Source organism: Triticum aestivum, chromosome 3B (genome assembly GCF_018294505.1).
Source record: "Triticum aestivum cultivar Chinese Spring chromosome 3B, IWGSC CS RefSeq v2.1, whole genome shotgun sequence".
Taxonomy (NCBI): domain Eukaryota; kingdom Viridiplantae; phylum Streptophyta; class Magnoliopsida; order Poales; family Poaceae; genus Triticum; species Triticum aestivum.
Genome location: NC_057801.1, coordinates 720,358,566 through 720,381,353, shown reverse-complemented (window position 1 = coordinate 720,381,353; position 22,788 = coordinate 720,358,566). Strand labels below are relative to the sequence as shown.

The 22,788-nt window shown below is 42.5% G+C and overlaps 1 protein-coding gene across 1 annotated transcript; it reads right to left on the bottom strand.

Moving 5' to 3' along the window:
- Positions 1 to 19,008: 19,008 nt before the first annotated feature.
- LOC123066197 (probable histone acetyltransferase HAC-like 1) lies at positions 19,009 to 20,654 on the bottom strand. The gene is made up of 5 exons (XM_044489329.1): positions 20,527 to 20,654; positions 20,280 to 20,385; positions 19,897 to 20,149; positions 19,324 to 19,418; positions 19,009 to 19,263 (listed from the first exon to the last, which is right to left on the bottom strand). Exons 1-5 carry the CDS (start codon positions 20,652 to 20,654, stop codon positions 19,009 to 19,011), a joined length of 837 nt encoding a protein of 278 aa, XP_044345264.1.
- Positions 20,655 to 22,788: the final 2,134 nt, after the last annotated feature.

The following is a 22,788-nucleotide window of genomic DNA, read 5'->3' as shown; positions in this document are numbered from 1 at the left end:
GACTCCTCGAGGGCCTGACATCTTGAGCTTGAGGTATGCGTAGTGCGGCACCGCGTTGAACTTTGCAAATGCGGTACGTCCGAGCAGGGCATGATAGCCGCTGCGGAACGGAACTATGTCGAAGATTAACTCCTCGCTTCGGAAGTTATCCGGGGATCCGAAGACCACTTCCAGTGTAACTGAGCCTGTACAATTGGCTTCTACACTTGGTATGACGCCTTTAAAGGTCGTCTTGGTAGGTTTAATCCTTGAGGGGTCTATGCCCATTTTGCGCACTGTATCCTGATAAAGCAGGTTCAGGCTGCTGCCGCCGTCCATCAGGACTCTGGTGAGGTGAAATCCATCGATGATTGGGTCTAAAACCAATGCGGCGAATCTGCCGTGGCGGATGCTGGTGGGGTGGTCCCTTCGGTCAAAAGTGATCGGGCAGGAGGACCATGGATTGAACTTCGGGGCAACTGGCTCCATCGCGTATACATCCCTGAGTGCACGCTTCCGCTCCCTTTTGGGTATGTGCGTTGCGTATATCATGTTCACCGTCCGCACCTGTGGGGGGAAACCCTTCTGTCCTCTATTGTTCGGCGGTCGGGTCTCTTCCTCGTCATCGCTATGCAGCCCCTTGTCATTGTTTTTGGCAATTAACTTGCCCGCCTGCTTGAATACCCAACAGTCCCTGTTGGTGTGGTTGGCTGGTTTTTCGGGGGTGTCGTGTATCTGGAACGAGCGGTCGAGTATTCGGTCCAAATTGGACGGACCCGGAGTAGTTCTTTTGAATGGCTTTTTCCGCTGACCGGGTTTAGAGCCTCTGAATCCGGCATTGACTGCCGTATCTTCACTATTATCGCCGTTAATGCGGCGTTTGTTTTTGTTGCGACGCGACCTGCCATTACGGTCCTTGATATCCGGACTGCCAGAATTTTTGCTGAGGTTGTTACTGCGTGCTAGCCAGCTGTCCTCACCCGCGCAAAAGCGGGTCATGAGTGATGTGAGGGCTGCCATGGATTTCAGCTTTTCCTGTCCCAGGTGCCGGGCAAGCCACTTGTCGCGGATGTTATGCTTGAAGGCCGCGAGGGCCTCCGCATTCGGACAGTCAACGATTTGGTTTATCTTGGTTAAGAACCGTGTCCAGAATTGTCTGGCCGATTCGTCTGGCTGCTGAATTATGTGGCTTAGGTCATCAACGTCTGGTGGTCGCACATATGTGCCTTGGAAGTTATCGAGGAATGCGGCTTCCAGGTCTTCCTTTGGGATATCCACCATGTATATGTCATATGATGAGGTGGCTTTCCAGTGCCCGGTAGGCGCTGGTTCTTGGTCGTCTCCGGCATCGTCGTCCATACCATCGATGTCTTCGGAGTCGTAGTCTAGCATGTCGGTTAGGTCGTCGACAGTGGCTACTAAGTGGGTGGTGGGTGGGCTTTGAATTTCTTCGTTGTCCACATCCCAACCGTCCTGACCGCAGTCCGACCAGGGCTCTCCTGATAGCGAGAGATACTTTAGCGAACTCAAGATGTCGCTGAAAGGTGAGTGTTGAAAGATGTCCGCAGCGGTGAATTCCATGACCGGCACCCAATCGGATTCGATTGGAGGGGGCGTGGGAGGTTCGGAGTCCGGCACCTTGGAGTCACGAGCTTTGTGAGGGACAAGGTCAGTGTTCGGCTCTATCGCCGTAGAGGTTGCAGCCCCCGAGGCGGTGTCTAGCCATCTGTCCTCGATCTACGCAGCCGGCTCCGAATTCAAGATCGGAGCGGGCTCGAGTGCGGCCTCTAGGGTACTGTCCGTCTGCAGAGCTAAATCATGCCCGTCGTGACAGTGCGGCACGCTTGGCTGTGGCTCGAATCCATCGAAGATCAAGTCCCCGCGGATGTCAGCCGTGAAGTTCAAACTTCCAAATCTGACCTGACGGCCAGGGGCGTAGCTTTCGATCTGCTCCAGATGGCCAAGTGAGTTGGCCCGCAGTGCAAAGCCGCCGAATACGAAGATCTGTTCGGGGAGGAAGGTCTCACCCTGGACTATGTCGTTGTTGATGATCGAAGAAGCCATCGAGCCTATCGGTGACGACACAGAGGAACTCCCAATGAAAGCACCAATGTCGGTGTCAAAACCGGCGGATCTCGGGTAGGGGGTCCTGAACTGTGCGTCTAGGCGGATGGTAATAGGAGACAAGGGACACGATGTTTTACCCAGGTTCGGGCCCTCTTGATGGAGGTAAAACCCTACGTCCTGCTTGATTAATATTGATGATGTGTGTTACAAGAGTAGATCTACCACGAGATCAAGGAGGCTAAACCCTAGAAGCTAGCCTATGGTATGATTGTTGTTCGTCCTACGGACTAAAGCCATCCGGTTTATATAGACACCGGAGAGGGCTGGGGTTACACAGAGTCGGTTACAATGGTAGGAGATCTACATATCCATATCGCCAAGCTTGCCTTCCACGCCAAGGAAAGTCCCATCCGGACACGGGACGAAGTCTTCAATCTTGTATCTTCATAGTCTTGGAGTCCGGCCGATGATGATAGTTCGGCTATCCGGACACCCCCTAGTCCAGGACTCCCTCAATAGGGTAATAGAAAATCAGAGCAAATGAAAAATAGAGCGAAAGATAGAAGACACAATGAGACATCTTGTACTAACATGTCTTTCCCCTCTTAAAGACATGTGGCTTATCTCCTCTGTGTTTACCAAGCATCTGGGAAGATTAAGAAGTCATTCTCTCCCTTAGGGTCTCTCTGTCCCTTTGATGTGATTGATGTGATCTCTCTCCCCCTTTGACATCAATTTCCAAGAAGGGATCTTCTGGAGCATAAGTCAATTAGGTTTGGTCCTTGAGTCACATGACAAAGCAGTACGTAGGATGTGATGCAGGTAGAGGATAAGAATCATTGAGTGGAGCTGGATTAGATATGCAGGATCCAAATGGCAAAATGTTTCCACACTAGTGAAATCGGTAACACTGGGTCCTTTTCTTTGATGGCACCGAGTTGTTTCGGTCTGGCCGAAAAGAAAAGATCGGTGAGGCCGAGTTCAACACAGAGAAAGATTTTGTCATCTCAGCTCACTAGGCAAATAGGATCTCACAAATACTTACATGGAATTATCTAAAGGATTTGCAATGAATTAAATGCAGGGAATGCAGAAAATAACAGAGAAAAGAAATCTAGATGAAGTTTTTTTGAAAGGGGAAACAAACATTCAAGAGACAAGTGGAAGAATTCCGATAAACACTCGAGAACTTCATCTAGAATTGGTCGGCGACAAAGTCACCTATGTTAGAGTATATTGACTTAGGAGTCAAGTGAAGGCACTTGATCATAGGTCATACTCATTGTTTAAGATCAAAATGGGGTTGCCATTTTTCGTTTAAGCATTTTTGATGTATTCACATCTTGTTGAGTTTCTTTGACCCATGTCTTGGGGTAAAGCTTCTCTAATATGGAATGACATACCTTGGTGGTGGTGTTGATCTTGATCATGTAGTTGAACTTGTGTAGGATGCTCAAAGTTGATGTAGTTCATCAAGAGTTGGGAGCACCGCTTGTACTTGGAGTTCATCTTCCTACATGGGTTAGTTTTGCAAGGAAGAGCACTTGTGTAACCAAAATGACAATCATGAAATTTGGTACCAAATGAAATTTGATATATAGAAATTGTCAAAGGATATATTGAAGGATTCATGCTTCCTTGTCTTCAACCACCATATTGTAGAGACTTGGTGATGTAGAGATTGCTTAGAATGTGATTGAGTTCCAATCTCATGGAGTGGGGCTTATCCAAGTACCTACAATGGTTAGATAGCATGCAAGAGTGCAAGTGTATCCAAGACATATGATCATCATCATAAGAGAAATATCAAGGATTAGTCATAGAAAGTCTCATGCCTTCCATGCAACCAAATGGAGTTTCTACTCCAAGTTTTAGGCACCAATGATGTTCAATTCACCTCTCAAACGGCAAAATACTTTCTCATCAAGCAGTTTGGTGAATATATCCGCCATTGCTTGTCGGTATGAACATGTTTAAGATTGATATCTCCCTTAGCAACATGACCTCGAATGAAATGATCTCGAACTTCAATATGCTTTGTTCGAGAATGTTGCATGGGATTATGAGCAATCTTAATAGCACTTTCATTGTCACAAAGCAATGGAACATGTTTCACATATATCCCATAATCTTTAAGAGCTTGGGTCATCCAAAGTAATTGAGCACAACATGAACCGGCGGCAATGTATTCCTTTTCGGCTGTGGATAAGGATACCGAGTTTTATTTCTTGGAGGACCAAGACACAAGAGATCTACCAAGAAATTGACAAGTACCCGAAGTGGACTTTCTATCAACCTTGTCACCGGCATAGTCCGAGTCGGAGTAGCTAACAAGATCAAAAGAAGATCTCTTAGGATACCAAATGCCAAAGTTCTCACTATCCTTTTCACAGCGTTAAGATGACATTCTTTGGGGGCCGCTTGATATCGTGCACACATGAACGCACTTAGCATAATATTGGGACAGGAGGCACATAGATATAATAATGAACCAATCATAGAGTGGTAAACCTTTTGGTCAACCGGTTCGCCATCCTTTGTCAAGTCAAGATGTCCACTAGTAGGCATGGGGGTACTCATACCTTTGCATTCTTACATGTTGGACTTCTTGAATAAGTCCTTGGTATATTTTGTTTGAGAAACAAAGGTACCCACCTTAGTTTGCTTGATTGGCAAACAAATAAAGAACTTGAGTTCACTCATCATAGACATCTCAAACTTCTCCGACATTAGCCTTCCAAACTTTTCACTAAAATGAGGGTTAGTCGAACCAAATATGATATCATCCACATAAATTTGGCACACAAATAATTCACCATTAACCCATATAGTAAAAAGTGCAGAATCAATTTTTCCAATCTCAAAGCCTTTTTCAATAAGGAACTTTGTCAAGCATTTATACCACGCTCTAGGAGCTTGTTTAAGACCATAAAGAGCTTTGTGAAGTTTGTAAACATGATCGGGTTTCTTGAGATTAACAAAGCCGGGAGGTTGTTTAACATAAACTTCCTCCTCAATTTCACCATTAAGAAAAGCACTTTTAATGTCCATTTGATATAAAGTAATATCATGATGATTGGCATAAGCAAGTATGATGCGAATGGATTCATGTCTAGCAATGAGGGCATATGTCTCACCATAGTCCATACCTTCGACTTGAGTGTAGCCTTGAGCGACGAGATGAGCCTTGTTGCGTACAACTTTTCCATCTTCATCTTGCTTGTTTTGAAACACCCATTTGGTTCCAATGACATTGTGATTCTCATCGGGCTTTTCAACCAACATCCACACTTGGTTCCTCTCGAATTTGTGTAGCTCTTCATGCATAGCTGATACATCTCCAACGTATCTATAATTTTTGATTGTTCCATGCTATTATATTATTTGTTTTGGATGTTTAATAGGCATTTATATGCTATTTCATATTATTTTTGGGACTAACCTATTAACCGAGGGCCCAGTTCCAATTTCTGTTTTTGTGTGCCTATTTTAGAGTTTTGCAGAAAAGGAATACCAAATGGAGTCCAAACGGAATGAAACCTTTGCGATGATCTTTCTTGGACCGAAAGCAAACCAGAAGACTTGGAGATGAAGTCGGAGAGGCAACAAGGCAGCCACGAGGCAGGAGGGTGCGCCTAGGGGGTAGGGCACGCCCCCACCCTTGTGGGGCCCTCGTAGCTCCCCTAACCTAGTTCCTTCGTCTATATATACTCTTATACCCTTAAAACATCGAGGAGAGCCACAAAACCACTTTTCCACCGCCGCAACCTTCTGTACCGGTGAGATCCCATCTAGGGGCCTTTTCTGGCATCCTGCCGGAGGGGGATCCGATCACGGAGGGCTTCTACATCAACACCATTACCTCTCCGATGAAGCGTGAGTAGTTTACCACAGACCTTCGGGTCCATAGTTATTAGCTAGATGGCTTCTTCTCTCTCTTTGATTCTCAATACCATGTTCTCCTCGATGTTCTTGGAGATCTATTCGATGTAATACTCTTTTGCGGTGTGTTTGCCGAGATCCGATGAATTGTGGATTATGATCAAGATTATCTATGAATATTATTTGGTTCTTCTCTGAATTCTTATATGCATGATTTGATATCTTTGCAAGTCTCTTTGAATTATCGGTTTAGTTTGGCCTACTAGATTGATCTTTCTTGCAATGGGAGAAGTGCTTAGCTTTCGGTTCAATCTTGCGATGTCCTTTTCGAGTGACAGTAGGGGCAGCAAGGCACGTTTTGTATTGTTGCCATCGAGGATGACAAGATGGGGTTTTCATCATATTGCTTGAGTTAATTCCTCTACATCATGTCATCTTGATTAACGCGTTACTCCATTCTTTATGAACTTAATACTCTAGATGCATGCTGGATAGCGGTCAATGTGTGGAGGGATAGTAGTAGATGCAGGCAGGAGTCGGTCTACTTGACACAAACGTGATGCCTATTCTCATAATCATTGCCTTAGATATCATCATAACTATGCGCTTTTCTATCAATTGCTCTGTAGTAATTTGTTCACCCACCGTAATGTTTGCTATCGAAGCCACTAGTGAAACCTATGTCCCCGGGTCTCTTTTCCATATTATTGAATCTCAGTTACACATCTTGTTAGTTTTCGATACTATTTTGCAATCTTTACTTTCCAATCTATAAACCAAAAATACCAAAAATATTTAATTTGTCGTTTATCTATCTCTATCAGATCTCACTTTTGCAGGTGACCGTGAAGGGATTGACCACCCCTTTATCGTATTGGGTGCAAGTTGTTGATTGTTTGTGTAGGTATTCGGTGACTTGTGCGTCGTCTCCTACTGGATTGATACCTTGGTTCTCAAAACTGAGGGAAATACTTACGCTACTTTGCTGCATCACCCTTTCCTCTTTAAGGGAAAACCAACGCAAGGAGCATGAATGATTTCTGGCGCCGTTGCCGGGGAGATCTACGTCAAGTGAAGACATACCAAGTACCCATCATAAACTCTTATCCCTTGCATTACATTATTCGTCATTCGCCTCTCGTTTTCCTCTCCCCCACTTCTAAAATGATTTTTGAAAACCATTTCCTTTTCTTCGCCCCTCTTACATTCATCTCTTTTCGCTTGCTTCTTGTGTGCTTGTGTGTTGGATTGATTGCTCTGTCACGATGGCTCAAGATAATACTAAATTGTGTGACTTTTCCAACACCAACAACAATGATTTTATTAGCACTCCGATTGATCCTACTACTAATGCTGAATCTTGTGAAATTTAATGCCACTTTGTTGAATCTTGTTATGAAAGATCAATTTTCTGGCCTTCCTAGTGAAGATGATGCATCCCATCTAAACAATTTCGTTGATTTGTGTGATATGCAAAAGAAGAAAGATTTGGATAATGATATTGTTAAATTGAAGCTATTTCCGTTTTCGCTTAGAGATCGTGCTAAAACTTGGTTCTCATCTTTGCTTAAAAATAGTATTGATTCATGGAATAAGTGTAAAGATGCTTTTATCTCTAAGTATTTTCCTCCCGCTAAGATCATCTCCCTTAGGAACGATATTATGAATTTTAAGCAACTTGATCATTAGCATGTTGCCCAATCTTGGGAGAGGATGAAATTGATGATACGTAATTGCCCTACACAGGGTTTGAATTTGTGGATGATTATACAAATTTTTTATGCTAGATTGAATTTTGCTTCTAGAAATCTCTTAGATTCGGCCGCGGGAGGCACTTTTATGGAAATCACTTTAGGAGAAGCTACTAAGCTCCTAGATAATATTATGGTTAATTATTCTCAATGGCACACCGAAAGATCCACTAGTAAAAAAATTCATGCGATTGAAGAGATTAATGTTTTGAGTAGAAAGATGGATGAACTTATGAAATTATTTGCTAATAAAAGTGTTTCCTCTAATCCTAATTATATTCCTTTCTCCACTTCTATTGAGAATAATAATGAATCTATGGATGTGAATTTTGTTGGTAGGAACAATTTTGGTAACTACGCGTATAGAGGCAATTTTAATCCTACGTCGTTTCCTAGTAATTCCTCTAATAATTATGCTAATTCCTACAACAAATCTTATGGAAATTTTAATAAGATGCCCTCTGATTTTGAGAATAGTGTTAAAGAATTTATGAGTTTGCAAAAGAATTTCAATGCTTGGTTTGAAGAAAAATTGCTTAAGATTGATGAGTTGGCTAGGAACGTGGATAGAATTTCTCTTGATATTGATTCTTTGAAACTTAGATCTATCCCACCTAAGAATGATATATATGAGTCTCTCAAATCCATGAGAATTTCCATTGATGAGTGCAAAGAAAGAACCACTAAGATGCGTGCTAAAAAAGATTGGTTTGTAAAAGCGTGTTCTTCTAGTTTTCATGATAATAACGATGAAGATCTAAAGGTGATTGATGTGACTCCTATTAAATCTTTATTTTACAATATGAATCTTGATAAATATGGGTCTAGAGATGAGTCAACTTTAGTTAAAAGGCGTCCCAATGATTCGGAGTTTTTAGATCTAGATGCAAAAATTGACAAAAGTGGGATTAGAGAGGTCAAGACTTTAAGTAGCAATGAACGCACTATTTTGGATTTCAATAAATTTAATTATGATAATTGTTATTTAATAGATTGTATTTCCTTGTTGCAATCTGTGTTAAACTCCCCTCATGCTTACAATCAAAACAAAGCTTTTACTAAACATATTGTTATTGCTATGATGCAATCTTTTGAAGAAAAGCTTGAACTAGAAGTTTCTATCCCTAGTAAACTTTTTGATGAATGGGAACCTAATATAAAGATTAAGATTAAAGATTATGAATGTTATGGTTTGTGTGATTTGGGTGCTAGTGTTTCCACGATTCAAAAAACTTTGTGTGATGTGTTAGGTTTCCGTGAATTTGATGATTGTTCTTTAAATTTGCATCTTGCAAATTCCACCATTAATAAACCTATGGGAAGTATTAATGATGTTATTATTGTTGCAAATAGGAATTATGTGCCCGTAGATTTCATTTTTCTTGATATATATTGCGATCCTACATGTCCTATTATTCTTGGTAGACCTTTCCTTAGAACGATTGGTGCAATTATTGATATGAAAGAAGGAAACATTAGATTCCAATTTACGTTAAGGAAAAGCATGGAACACTTTCCTAGGAGAAAGATTAAATTGAATTTTGAATCTATTATGAGAGCCACTTATGGATTGCATACCAAAGATGACAATACCTAGATCTATTCGTGTTTTTATGCCTAGCTAGGGGTGTTAAACGATAACGGTTGTTGGGAGGCAACCCAATTTTATTTTTGTTTTTTACTTTTTGCTCCTGTTTAATAATAAATATTCATCTAGACTCTGGTTAGATGTGGTTTTAAGTTTTAATTAGTGTTTGTGCCAAGTAGAACCTTTGTGAAGACTTGGATGAAAGTTAATGTGATCTTGCTGTAAAAAATAGAAACTTTGCGCTCACGAGATTAGATGTCGGTTTTTATAGAAGAGTGATTTTGAGTTGATTCTTTTTGAAGAAGGTTGATAGAAAAATTACTAATGTCCACCAATTTATTTAAGAATTTTTGGAGTTACAAAATATTCGAAAGTTACAGATTACTACATATTGTTCTGTTTTTGACAGATTCTGCTTTTCACGTGTTATTTGCTTATTTTGATGAATCTATGAGTAGTATCGGGGGGTATGAACCATGGAGAATTTGGAATACAGTACATATTACACCCATATAAATAAATAATGAGTTCACAACAGTACATTAAAGTGGTGATTTGTTTTCTTATACTAACGAAGCTCATGAGATTTTCTATTGAAGTTTTGTGTTGTGAAGTTTTCATGTTTTGGGTAAGGATTTGATGGACTATGGAATAAGGAGTGGCAAGAGCCTAAGCTTGGGGATGCCCAAGGCGCCCCAAGGTAAAAATTCAAGGACAACCAAAATTCTAAGCTTGGGGATGCCCCGGAAGGCATCCCCTCATTCGTCTTCGTCTATCGGTAACTTTAATTGAGGCTATATTTTTATTCACCACATGATATGTGTTTTGCTTGGAGCGTCTTGTATGATTTGAGTCTTTGCCTTTTAGTTTACCACAATCATCCTTGTTGTACGCAACTTTTGGGAGAGACATGCATGAATCATGATTTATTAGAATACTCTATGTGCTTCACTTATATCTTTTGAGCTAGACAATATTGCTCTAGTGCCTCACTTATATCTTTTTAGAGCACGACGGTGGCTTTATTTTATAGAAATTGTTGAAATCTCATGCTTCACTTATATAATTTTGAGAGTCTTTTATAACAACAAGGTAATTTGCTTGGGTTATAAAACTAGTCCTAATATGATGGGCATCCAAGATGGATATAATAAAAACTTTCATAAAAAGTGCGTTGAATACTATGAGAAGTTTGATTCTTTATGATTGTTTTGAGATATGAAGATGGTGATATTAGAGTCATTCTAGTGGTGTAATTGTGAATTTGAGAAATACTTGTGTTGAGGTTTGTGAGTCCCGTAGCATGCACGTATGGTAACCGTTGTGTAACAAATTTGAAGCATGAGGTATCTCTTTGATTGTCCTCCTTATGTGTGGAGGTCAGGATCGCACGATGGTTAACTCCTACCAACCCTTCCCCTAGGAGCATGCATGTAGTGCTTTGTTTTGATGACTTGTAGATTTTGGCAATAAGTATCTGAGTTCTTTATGACTAATGTTGAGTCCATGGATTATACGCACTCTCACCCTTCCACCATTGCTAGCCTCTCTTGTGCCGCATAACTTTCACCGGTACCATACACCCACCATTTACCTTCCTCAAAACAGCCACCATACCTACCTATTATGGCATATCCATAGCCATTCCGAGATATATTGCCATGCAACCTTCCACTGTTCCGTTTAATATGACACACTTCATCATTGTCATGTTGCTTTGCATGATCATGTAGTTGACATCGTATTTGTGGCAAAGACACCGTTCATAATTCTTTCATACATGTCACTCTTGAATCATTGCACATCGCAGCACACCGCCAGATGCATTCATATAGAGTCATATTTTGTTCTTAGTATCAAGTTGTAATTCTTGAGTTGTAAATAAATAGAAGTGTGATGATCATCATTATTAGAGCATTGTCCGTGTGAGGAAATAAAAAAAAGAGGCCAAAGAAGCCAATAAAATAAGAGCCCAAAGGAGCCAATGTCAGATATTGGGGTCCGGCAAAACACTTAAGGTTCGAACACTGGGGTGCGCACGAAGATTTCCCCCTACCGAAACACGCCCTCAGCCTCGGCGCAATCCCTAAGCTAGCTCAACGAACTCACAACACAAGAGACACAAGATTTATACAGGTTCGGGCCACCGTTGTGGTGTAATACCCTACTTCTATGTGGTGGTGGTGGATTGCCTCTTGGGCTGATGACGAACAGTTCAAAGGAAGAACAGCCTCGCGAGGAGAGGTGTTCTTGTGCTTGGTGAGTTGCTCGGGGAGGAATTGATCCCTCCCTTCTACTATGGTGGCTAGCCCTATTTATAGAGGCCCTGGTCCTCTTCCCAAATATTGAGCGGGAAGGGATCCAACAATGGCCATTTTGAAAGGTGACAACTAGTACAAGCTATCCTGACTAAAGGTGGTCTTCGCCTGCCAAATGTGCTGGTGGTGACGCCGTCTTGGGCTCCACGGTGACCTCCTTCATGCCGTTCTGCTGGTCTTGGTCTTGTTGCACTGATATGGAAACCTTTGCATGATGCCTCGGTACTCCGCGCCTGCGCTTTCCCCCTTAGCACCAAAGGGGAAACGAGGACACTGCATGGGCTAGCGCCCACTTGGCGCCTGCCTGGCCTTGGTCGTCATGGCTTGCATCATGGGAACCTCGCGAGGTACCCCTTGCCTTGATCTCTCCGCCTCCTCACGAGCCTGCCTGGTCAGGCCGCCCCTGGGGAGGCCTTGTGTCGTCTGCCCCGCGAGGCTTGGCCCCTCGCGAGGGTCTTGAGCGTTGGTTGATGAAGACGGGCCATACTAGGCCACTGGTGGAGCCACGCCGCGGGCCGCAGGCAGGCAAGTCTGGGGACCCCCGTTCCCAGAACACCGATAGCCAATAAATAAAAAGAGAAAAAGAGAGAAGGGACAATGTTACTATCTTTTTCCACACTTGTGCTTAGAAATAGCACCATGGTCTTCATGATAGAGAGTCTCTTGTTTTGTCACTTTCATATACTAGTGGGAATTCTTCATTATAGAACTTGACTTGTATATTCCAACGATGGGCTTCCTCAAATGCCCTAGGTCTTCATGAGAAAGCAAGTTGGATGCACACCCACTTAGTTTCTTTTTGAGCTTTCATACATTTATAGCTCTAGTGCATGCGTTGCATGGCAACCCCTACTCACTCACATTGATATCTATTAATGGGCATCTCCATAGCCCGTTGATAAGCCTAGTTGATGTGAGACTATCTCCTCTTTTTTTGTCTTCTCCACAACCACCCTTCTATTCCACCTATAGTGCTATGTCCATGGCTCACGCTCATGTATTGCGTGAAGGTTGAAAAAGTTTGAGAATACTAAAGTATGATACAATTGCTTGGCTGAAACCGGGGTTGTGCATGATTTGAATATTTTGTGTGACGAAGATGGAGCACAACCAAACTATATGATTTTCTAGGAATAAGCTTTCTTTGGCCATGTTATTTTGAGAAGACATAATTGCTTTGTTAGTATGCTTGAAGTATTATTATTTTTATGCCAATATTAAACTTTTGTCTTGAATCTCTCGGATCTGAACATTCATGCCACAATAAAGAAAATTACATTGATAAATATGTTAGGTAGCATTCCACATCAACAATTCTGTTTTTATCATTTACCTACTCGAGGATGAGTTGGAATTAAGCTTGGGGATGCTTGATACGTCTCCAACATATCTATAATTTTTGATTGTTCCATGCTATTATATTATCTGTTTTGGATGTTTAATAGGCATTTATATGCTATTTTATATTATTTTTGGGACTAACCTATTAACCAAGGGCCCAGTGTCAGTTTTTTGTTTTTTTTGCCTATTTTAGAGTTTTGCAGAAAAGGAATACCAAACGGAGTCCAAAAGGAATGAAACCTTCGCGATGATCTTTCTTGGACCAAAAGAAAATCAGAAGACTTGGAAATGAAGTCGGAGAGGCAACATGGCGGCCACGAGGCAGGAGGGCGCGCCCCCACCCTCATGGGCCCTTTATAACTCCCCTGACCTAGTTCCTTCCCCTATATATACTCTTATACCCTGAAAACATTGAGGAGAGCCACAAAACTACTTTTCCACTGCCGCAACCTTCTATACCCATGAGATCCCATCTAGGGGCCTTTTCCGGCATCCTTCCGGAGGGGGATTCGATCATGGAGGGCTTCTACATCAACACCATTACCTCTCCAATGAAGCGTGAGTAGTTTACCACAAACCTTTGGGTCCATAGTTATTAGCTAGATGACTTCTTCTCTCTCTTTGATTCTCAATACCATGTTCTCCTTGATGTTCTTGTAGATCTATTCGATGTAATACTCTTTTGTGGTGTGTTTGCCGAGATCCGATGAATTGTGGATTTATGATCAAGATTATCTATGAGTATTATTTGGTTCTTCTCTGAATTCTTATATGCATGATTTGATATATTTGCAAGCTTCTTCGAATTATCGGTTTAGTTTGGCCTACTAGATTGATCTTTCTTGCAATGGGATAAGTGCTTAGCTTTCGGTTCAATCTTGAGGTGTCCTTTCCCAATGACAGTAGGGGCAGCAAGGCACATATTGTATTGTTGCCATCGAGGATAAAAAGATGGGGTTTTCATCATATTGCTTGAGTTAATCCCTCTACATCATGTCATCTTTCTTAATGCATTACTCCGTTCTTTATGAACTCTGTATTTTTTCTTGTTTTGTGTCAAATGTTAGCAGCTTCAATACTTTAGTACTGCATACACAGTAATGCATTTGTGCTTGTTTCCTGAAAATAGATATATACATGGTGTATATTTATGTTGTGATTTGATCAGGTCAATGTTGTTTGACAGAAAAATGTCCTCTTTTTTTAGATGTTTTCTGAACATGACGAGGAACTGAATGAGAATGAAGATGCACTTATGAGTGTAGAGGCAGAGGCAGATGCAGAAGCAGGAGATGAATCCGTTTTGCATACTATTATTGAAGATGAAGATGCCGAACCAACAGTTGTCAAAGATGCCAATCTAGAAGCTGCTCAAGATGACAAGCCAAAAGGATGGAGGCAGATGACGTCAAGATTAGTAATCTGGGAGCATTTCACCAAATTTTTTGATGATAAAGGGTTAGTGAAGGAAGGAAAGTGCAAGTATTGTGACCGACCAATTCAAGCTACTACAACATGTAATGGGACAACAGCAATGCGCAGGCACTTCGGTATATTCCTGTGTATTCAAGTTGTTGCATAGAAATCACGTACGGAACTTGATCTGTTTGATGTCAAGTACTATGTGGTGGTGGTCTTTGGTTTTTGCTGCTTGTGTATTCCATGGACGGATGTTGCTTATTATCTTCTTACTTTCTTTCAAATAGAAATTATTATGCATGCATGAATCTTGTTGCTGGACCATGAATCATGAATCTTCTTACTTGGTGTCATATGGATATTGTTACTTGCTCTCAAATGTAAACATGTACTTGTACTTTGTTACTTGATGCTGCATGTAAACATGTACTGGTACTTTCTGCTCTCAAATATAAACATGTATTGGTACTGGAATTAACATGAATATGAGTTGTAGAAAATTAATTTGGTCTATTTGGTCAGGACCGAAGACCGAATAGTAAGACCGAAGACCTAATGGTGAAAAACTGAAAAGACCAAAATTATTTCGGTCTTCAATTTTGGAAGACCGAATTATTGGAAAACAGAAAAGACCGAACCGAACAAACCGAAAAGACCGAACGCCCAGGGCTAACGGTAACGATCATGGTCCCAACCCCATTATGCATCTTCATATTGATCTTGGGTGTGCATAGGCGCATATTTGTGTGTGTTTTTACTATGTTTCCCGACACTATGGAGATCCCACTGATGCTCCACAAGATCATCTTGAAGTTGGCTTTGGATTTCTCAGTTCTCGATGGTGCGATGCGCTATGAGGAATCTATGTTTCATGTTTGCATCCTGATCCAACTCAAAGGGATCCCCATTGGACATCTACCAAAAGTTCTCTGGCATGCCTCTCTCATCTTCAATGACCATGTTATGCAGGATGATGCAACATGCCTTGATTTGCCATAGGACCTTGGGGTTCCAATAGTCGGCAGGGCCATGAATGATGCCAAAGCACTACTGAAGCACACCGAAATGTCTCTCCACATCCTTCCTTGTCAACTCTCGATGCATTGCAACGTGAGATCTCTTGTTACCTTTAGTGTTCGAGATTGTTGCTACTTGTGAGCTTCGTTGGGATTTCCTCGAAGATGAGAGGATGATGCAGTATAGTAGAGATAAGTATTTACCTCAGTTAAGACCAAGGTTATCAATCCAGTAGGAGAACCACACAGAACCTCATTAGGAGCACATGCACACACAAAACCAAATACTTGCACCCAATGCGGTCAAGAGGGTTGTCAATCCCCTTGGCAGTTAATTGCAAGGATCAAATCTCGTAGTGGTAGATAGATACAATAAAATACTGAACAAAATAAAAGAAATAAAATTGCAGCATGTATTTTTGGATTTTATATATGATAAAAGTAGACCCGGGGCCATAGTTTTCACTAGAGGCTTCTCTCTCGAACACATAACATATGGTGGGCAAACAAATTATTGTTGGGTAATCGATAGAAAAGCGCATAGTTATGATGATTCAATGTAATGATCATGTATATAGGCATCACATCCAAGACAAGTAGGTCGATTCCTGCGTGAATCTACTACTATTACTCCATCCATCGACCGCTATCCAGCATGCATCTAGGGTATTAAGTATAAAACAGAGTAACACCTTAAGCAAGATGACATGATGTATACAAAGTAAATCTAAGCAATATGAATAAACCTCGTCATTTTATCCTGAATGGCAACAATACAAATACATGTCCTTTCCCTTTCTGTCACTAGGATGGAGCACCACAAGATTGAACTCATCACAAAGCACATCTCCCATTGCAAGATAAATCAATCTAGTTGGCCAAACCAAATGGATAGATCGGGGAGGAATACAAAGCTATAAAAATCATGCATAATAACTTAAGAGAAGACTCAAATATTTCTCATGAATATTCAGATCATAAACCCACAATTCATCGGATCCCAACAAACACACCGCAAAAGAGAATTACATTGGATAAAACTCCAAGAAGATCAAGGAGAACATGGTATTGAAGATCAAAGAGAGAGAAGAAGCCATCTAGCTACTAGCTATGGACACGTAGGTCTGTGGTGAACTACTCATGCATCATCGGAAGGGCAGTAGGGTTGATGTGGAAGCCCTCAATGATCGATTCCCCCTCTGATAGAGTACCAGAGAAGCTCTCCAGATGGGATCGCGGAAGAACAAAGATTTGCAGCAGTGAAGAAAAGTGTGTCAGGTGGCTCTCTATTGGTTTCCCAACATTTGAGAATTTATAGAAGTGTAATTTGGTCAGACAGAACCACGAGGGGCCCACAAGGTATCTCGGTGTGCCTACCCCCTAGGCGCACCGGGTTACCTTGTCGTCTCCTCGTTTGCCTTCTGGTCTCCTCCCGAAGGTTGTAGGGTCTCTCTTGTCTAGAAAAAATCATCAAAAAGTGTCATAGCATTTGGATTCCATTTGTTCTGATTTCTTGGTAAACCAAAAACAGGCAAAAAAAACAACAACTGGCACTTGGCACTGGGTTTATAGGCTAGTCCCAGTAAATGACATAAAATAGTATGTAATCACTTATAAAACATCCAAGATTGATACTATAATAGCATGAAACAATAAAAAAATTATAGATACATTGGAGATGTATCAATTGTATTGAAAAATGTGACCCATGAAGGATTTATGCCTTCTACAAGGTAGTAACCCATCTTGTGACCATTGAAAACATAGTTGCAAGGAGGAGCATCTTTGGCAACAAGTCTAGTGAACAGTGGTGATCTAGACAACATATTCAGGTCATTGTGAGAGCCAGGCAATGCAAAGAATGAATGCCAAATCCATAGATCCTTCGATATAATAGCCTCAAGAATGATAGCTCAATCATTGTAGTGGCCTTTGTAGTTACCTTTCCACCCGACTGGACAATTCTTCCATGTCCAGTGCATGTAGTCAATTGATCCAAGCACCCCAGGTCATCCTCATTCTTCACTCAAAGCCAAAAACTTTCTCAGTATCTTTATCATTGGGTGCCCTCAAGTACTCTGACCCAAAGATCTCAATCATGGCTTTTATGTACCTTAGAACGACCTTCAAGATTGTATCTTCTCCAATTCGGACATAGTCGTCAACGACACTCGAACAACCACGATACACTTCATCAAAGGGATCACACTTAATCTCTTCGGATGCACTCCTCCTGAGTTCGAACCAATAATCATGCTTCTCCACGACTTTTGCAACGGTGAGGAAGAGACTCGTGTGCATCTGAAATCGCCAGCAAAAATACTTCTCCAAATAGGTTGGATTGGGGGTTGAAATAGTCTATCTTAATCTTTGCATGTCCCTCAACTCTATCTCGGTTGATGTATATATGACCGAATTGTGATTCTCTTTTTGGCTGGTGAAAATCCTCATTAAAGATCATGCCAATGGCCACTTCGAAGTCATCATCATATTCTTCCTCCTCCTCCGACAACGAGTCCTCAAGGATCACCCCCTCAACCTCTTTGTCTTAACTAGAAGTGACTCGGTTCATCAATTGACAAAATAAAACAATGAGATGAAAAAGAACAAAAAACTATCATAGGAAAACCACTGAACAGTGGAAGGGTGGTGAATGTGTCACACCCGCGACGTTTAGAAGATGCTAGTGGTTGGCAGGGCTTTGAGATGGCCAATAGTGGATGGATTGGCTTGGAGTAAGAAGATTCAGTCCATCCTTCCGATGACAGGATCGATAATTCGGCGGTAGCAATGGAGCTGGATTCCGGCAATGGCAGCGACTGGCGACCCTCTAAGAGGGCAGAGGAAGCAGCGGGGTATAGGCAAAGGCACTATTTATTCGATGGAAGCAACACCAATGACAACGCAGTGCGAGCGTAGGGGAGAGGCCAAAAAAATTGCTCTGTGGGTGGTCAGCCGAGTTAGGAATCGGGGATACCACGTAGGATAAAATTTTCTCCTCTAACGGTGATAGGAGTTTGGTTATGTGCCGGTTAGAAGAAGAAAACATAGTTTATCTTCTTCTAACACTGGAGAGGGGATCATTAGAGATGCTCAAAGGCCGACAATCTAAGCCTCTAAGGCATATCAGGCATTCAACCCCCCCCCCCCCCGCTCTTTCTTTCCTTTTATAGTATCATTGCGATAATCTCATTATGATCGAGCCACTAAGATTCAAAGGGACTTTGGTTGTATGGGTACGATATTGCGCTTTCTCTGATAAACCCTTAATTTGTTTTTGAGCACAAGATATATAATCTAGGCTCGATTGGTCCCGATTTAGGGGGCAACACAATACAAAGCCCAAATATTCATGACATACACACATACATAGTCCAGAGCACGTGAACAATAACATATACTCGAACAAGCAGAAAGTATATTTAACATTTCTTGCAGATGAAGTTCACAATAGGTATCATTTACCAATTACCACCAAGGATGCATATTAGTATCTTACGCGAGCAGTTCTTAAAATTGAGGGGCAAAAACTGAAGAGTGATAACACTTTGAAGAATAGTTCAGATCGAATCACCAAAATGCTAGTGAGGATTGAGGACAATGGTTTGGGTGTCGATGCTCCGGGCGCCTGGAATGCCAGGATCACTTCAGTCCATTGTTGGGAGGTAAATGCGGTGGAAACTTCTCATGGTCAGCTTCCTACGGCAGGTAGGACACTTCTTCTGTGCCTGGATGGAGGCCTCGATGCACTTCTGGCAGAAGATGTGGCCACAGATAGTTGATGATGCATCGACCAGCTCGTTCTTGCAGACTGGGCAGCTGAACTTCGGTTCCCTTGGGAGATCCTTTATAGGAGGCGCCAGGTGTGCCTCTATCACCTTGGGCTGTAGTGTTAAATGAATCTTTAGGGATATATTAACTATCACATTTTCTATGTGTAAACCATAACGTAGAGTCCTTACGAGGTTGTTGTTATTGGACTCTGTAGACCAATCATGTTGTATAGGGTTTATCCCCAGAGACAGTATGGTGTTCACATGCTCATGAGGAGCTTCCCCTGGAAAGAAGACAATACATGCCAAATTAGTAACTAGTATATAGGCCAGGAAAACTGGGAAAGAAAACCTCCAAGACAGAATAGTATGTCTGATTCGAAATGTCAATATGTCATACATGATTGTGGGATTACATTGTGGGGCAGATCATTGTGATATCACATTTCTAACTGATACAATTAATGGCATACTCATTTTTTTGGGAAATTAAGAGTCTGAAAGAGCATAATGTCGATTATGATAATACAATTTTTAGGTTAACATTTTAAAGCGCTTTTGTCATATAATAGCTGCCTAGTGGATCCCCCTCCTAAACACACGAGGTAGACTCTGAAAAATGTGGTGTTTCTTCAACATATTCTTCACACATAATGAACTTCATTTTTGTCCAATATGCTGCTAGCTATTGGATTTGTAGGCTAGAAGCCCAGGCAAGGCTACATAATAATTTCAACTTAAGGTTAGTAAAACTATTTGTACCTGGCAGCGAGGTACCCATGATGGCACTCTGTGGAACCAAGCCTGCACTAGAAGAAGGACCCATGTTGTGTGTTACATAAGACATTCTAGAAGTTCCACTTGCACCTTGGGTGATACAGCCAGGTGAAGATGCTAGTTGTCCTGAGGATTGTTGGCTTTGTTGCTGTTGTTGGTACTTATGAGCAGCCAAGAACCGGAGAGCAAAGTACATGTGCGGCTGAATTGGCCCCTTTGCCATATTGTAGTACTCCGTCTGCCCAAAAGACCAGAAATATCAGCAGATATAACATGCATGATTAACCGGTAAGGTTTCATTTTGATAAGAAATCAGCTTGCTCGATCGAAAACCAAAGGTACAAATGAAGAAGGAAATACAGGTACACCTTGTTTGGGTGTTTCCTAAACAAGATTTCCTCGAGCCTGCTCGCGACCTCTGGCACCTGGCGCTGCCATTCATCCGTCGTTGGTTTCATTCGTATACACTCGATTCTGCCAATTCAAGAGCAACTATATTAGATCTAGGCCATTAACTTTGATCGTAAAACTTATTTCGGATCAGAGGGAGCATGATTTTTCTCGAAGTATTATACTCATTCCCAGTCGGGGCAAAGAAAAGCAATGGGTTCTTACAACTTCTGTCGGATCATGTCGCGCATCAGCACAAATTGGGGATCGACACCTGCGACAAGGCCTGCCACATCCTGCTTCTGCGGTTGCCGCGGCGGCATCCCACCGGCGGCACCAGCGGCCTGACCCATCAACGCCGTCTGCCGCATGTTCATCTTCACAGGAGGGGGTAGGACCGTAAGGTAGGACACGTCACATACATATGAGGAGCAAGATATGTAGGGGACGAACTTGACCAACGGCGGACTACCCGAGCCTCAAAGGCCATCCTGAGCTAGCAGCATGCTTCCGAGCCTGGGTAATTAGTAATTACCTTTGGCGTCATATTACTACCTGCCAAAAGTAGCATGACCGAGTTACTTCTTGCCAGAATCCGCCCTATGGCCGGTGCCACGTGGTAGATCTTTTTTTACTTGAGTTCCTTGCATTACTCTCAGTGTCCTGGGATTGGGGTACCTAGGCCTGCCAGCCTGTGGCCCAACGCTGGCCCATCAATGGCCTGGTGCGGATCAGCTATAACACCCCAGGGACAAGACCCTCGTGAGGGCCCCCCGGCCTCGCGAGGCGGGTGACATCAAGACCTCTAGAGGAGCGGCTTCTTCAGGCTGCCTCCCGAGAAGCGGATATTTCTATGCAGGTAGCCGGCCTCACGAGGCTGTGATGACATGAGCCATGACAATCGTGGCCAGGCGGGCGCCAGTAGGCACAGAAGAGGCAATTTCCCTTTCGGTGCTAATGGAGCAAGGACGAGCGCGGGTTCCCGAGGAGCCCTCCAAAGGTTTCCATTCTGGTGCAACAAGACCAAGACCGCTGGCTCAGTAGGATGGATGTCATCGCCGAGCCTACCGCTGCGTCACGACCAGAAGCTTTGTAGGCGAAGACCACCTTTCGTGAGGATAAGATGTACTATTTGTCCCCTTTCGAATTGGCCACTATATATGTGGATCCCTTCCTGCCTAAGTTTTGGGGGAAGAGGACCGAGGCCACTATAAATATAGGTTAGCCACCACTGTAGAGGGGTATCGATTCCACCTTCATCACCAAAGCCCTCCTGAGGCTGCTCGACCATTGTACTAGTTCATCCTCAGCCTCCCCGTGAGGCCAATTCACCACAAAGAAGGAGTAGGGTTTTACACCGCAAGGGGGCTAGAACCTGGGTAAACTGCCACGTTCATCTTCTTCCTCCCCGCTTGCGTCTGCTCGACATAGCTAGGCTGTAGAGTGACAAGCAAAGAATTGAGGGGTTGAGATCTTCGTACACGCCCTAGAGTTCAAACCTTATTGGGTCTGTGGAGCCCGGAATCTGACACACTACAAGAAATATGTCAACTAGTGACCTTCTGTCAGTGACCCTGGAAGAATTGGTCATATATCTATGACCATTTCAGACCAATTGGTCAAAAGCTGTTCGTGGGGCTCCAAACCCTAAACAATAACGCCCATTTTGGTCAGAAAGGTCGTAATTTCCTTACACGAAATGGTTATAAAGCAGATAGCACAGGTCCGCTGCCTTATTTCTAGCTGATCATGACAAATATAGATGGTCATAACCTTGTAAATTGTGGTGGGTTGCTATGACTAGGCGCCACCTCATCAGTTTTGCCTATGTGTCATGTCCATGTGGCAGTTTTTGCCCTAGGTTGTGAAGCAACCTATATTTCTGTCATTCCCAAAATTCCCAAAAAAATCTCATAAATTCTTTGGGTCATATCTGCGTCAAATATGTAAAAAACCGTCCTTGCGTAGTTCAAAAATAATTCAAAAATATTCATTTTCCTATTCTGTTCAAAAAAACACTTTGTGAAGGAAGTACCACTTTGGCATGTCCAAATGGTATCCATTTTCTACAGTGCTTTTCTCTATCCAAATAACCATCCTCCACCAAATGCCAGCTCAATCCATTCATTATTTTGAGTCCGGCTTCAACATTCGTATTTATGTCCAGTGTGGTACTTTGCAAAGCAAGTACCACCTAGGCTCCTCCTTTTGAGCTGAAAACTTGTGAAGACGGTCTTCTTAGTAATTGATCATCCTCAGCCAAAACTCACACCCATTAGCCATGTGCATTTCCCGTACCGCTAATCAAACACTTGGCTGCTTATTCATGTTTGAGCATCGATCGGTCTCCTCGTGAGAATCTTATATTGTGATTTTATTCCTAGCACCTACCTGGGGAGTGCCCAACCCACTAGACATTCCTAGGCAGCCTAGAACACATGGCAACGCCACGGTCACGCGGTGACCATGCGGCGGGCATGCGAGTTT

Bases quoted from the DNA above. Each gene is read 5' to 3' on its own strand.
- LOC123066197 (XM_044489329.1), bottom strand. From the start codon at position 20,654: ATGGGTCAGGCCGCTGGTGCCGCCGGTGGGATGCCGCCGCGGCAACCG. The intron at 20,386-20,526 runs GTAAGAACCCAT...TTGAATTGGCAG, and splicing joins GACATGATCCGACAGAAGTT to AATCGAGTGTATACGAATGA. The intron at 19,264-19,323 runs GTAAGGACTCTA...ATATCCCTAAAG, and splicing joins AGTCCAATAACAACAACCTC to ATTCATTTAACACTACAGCC.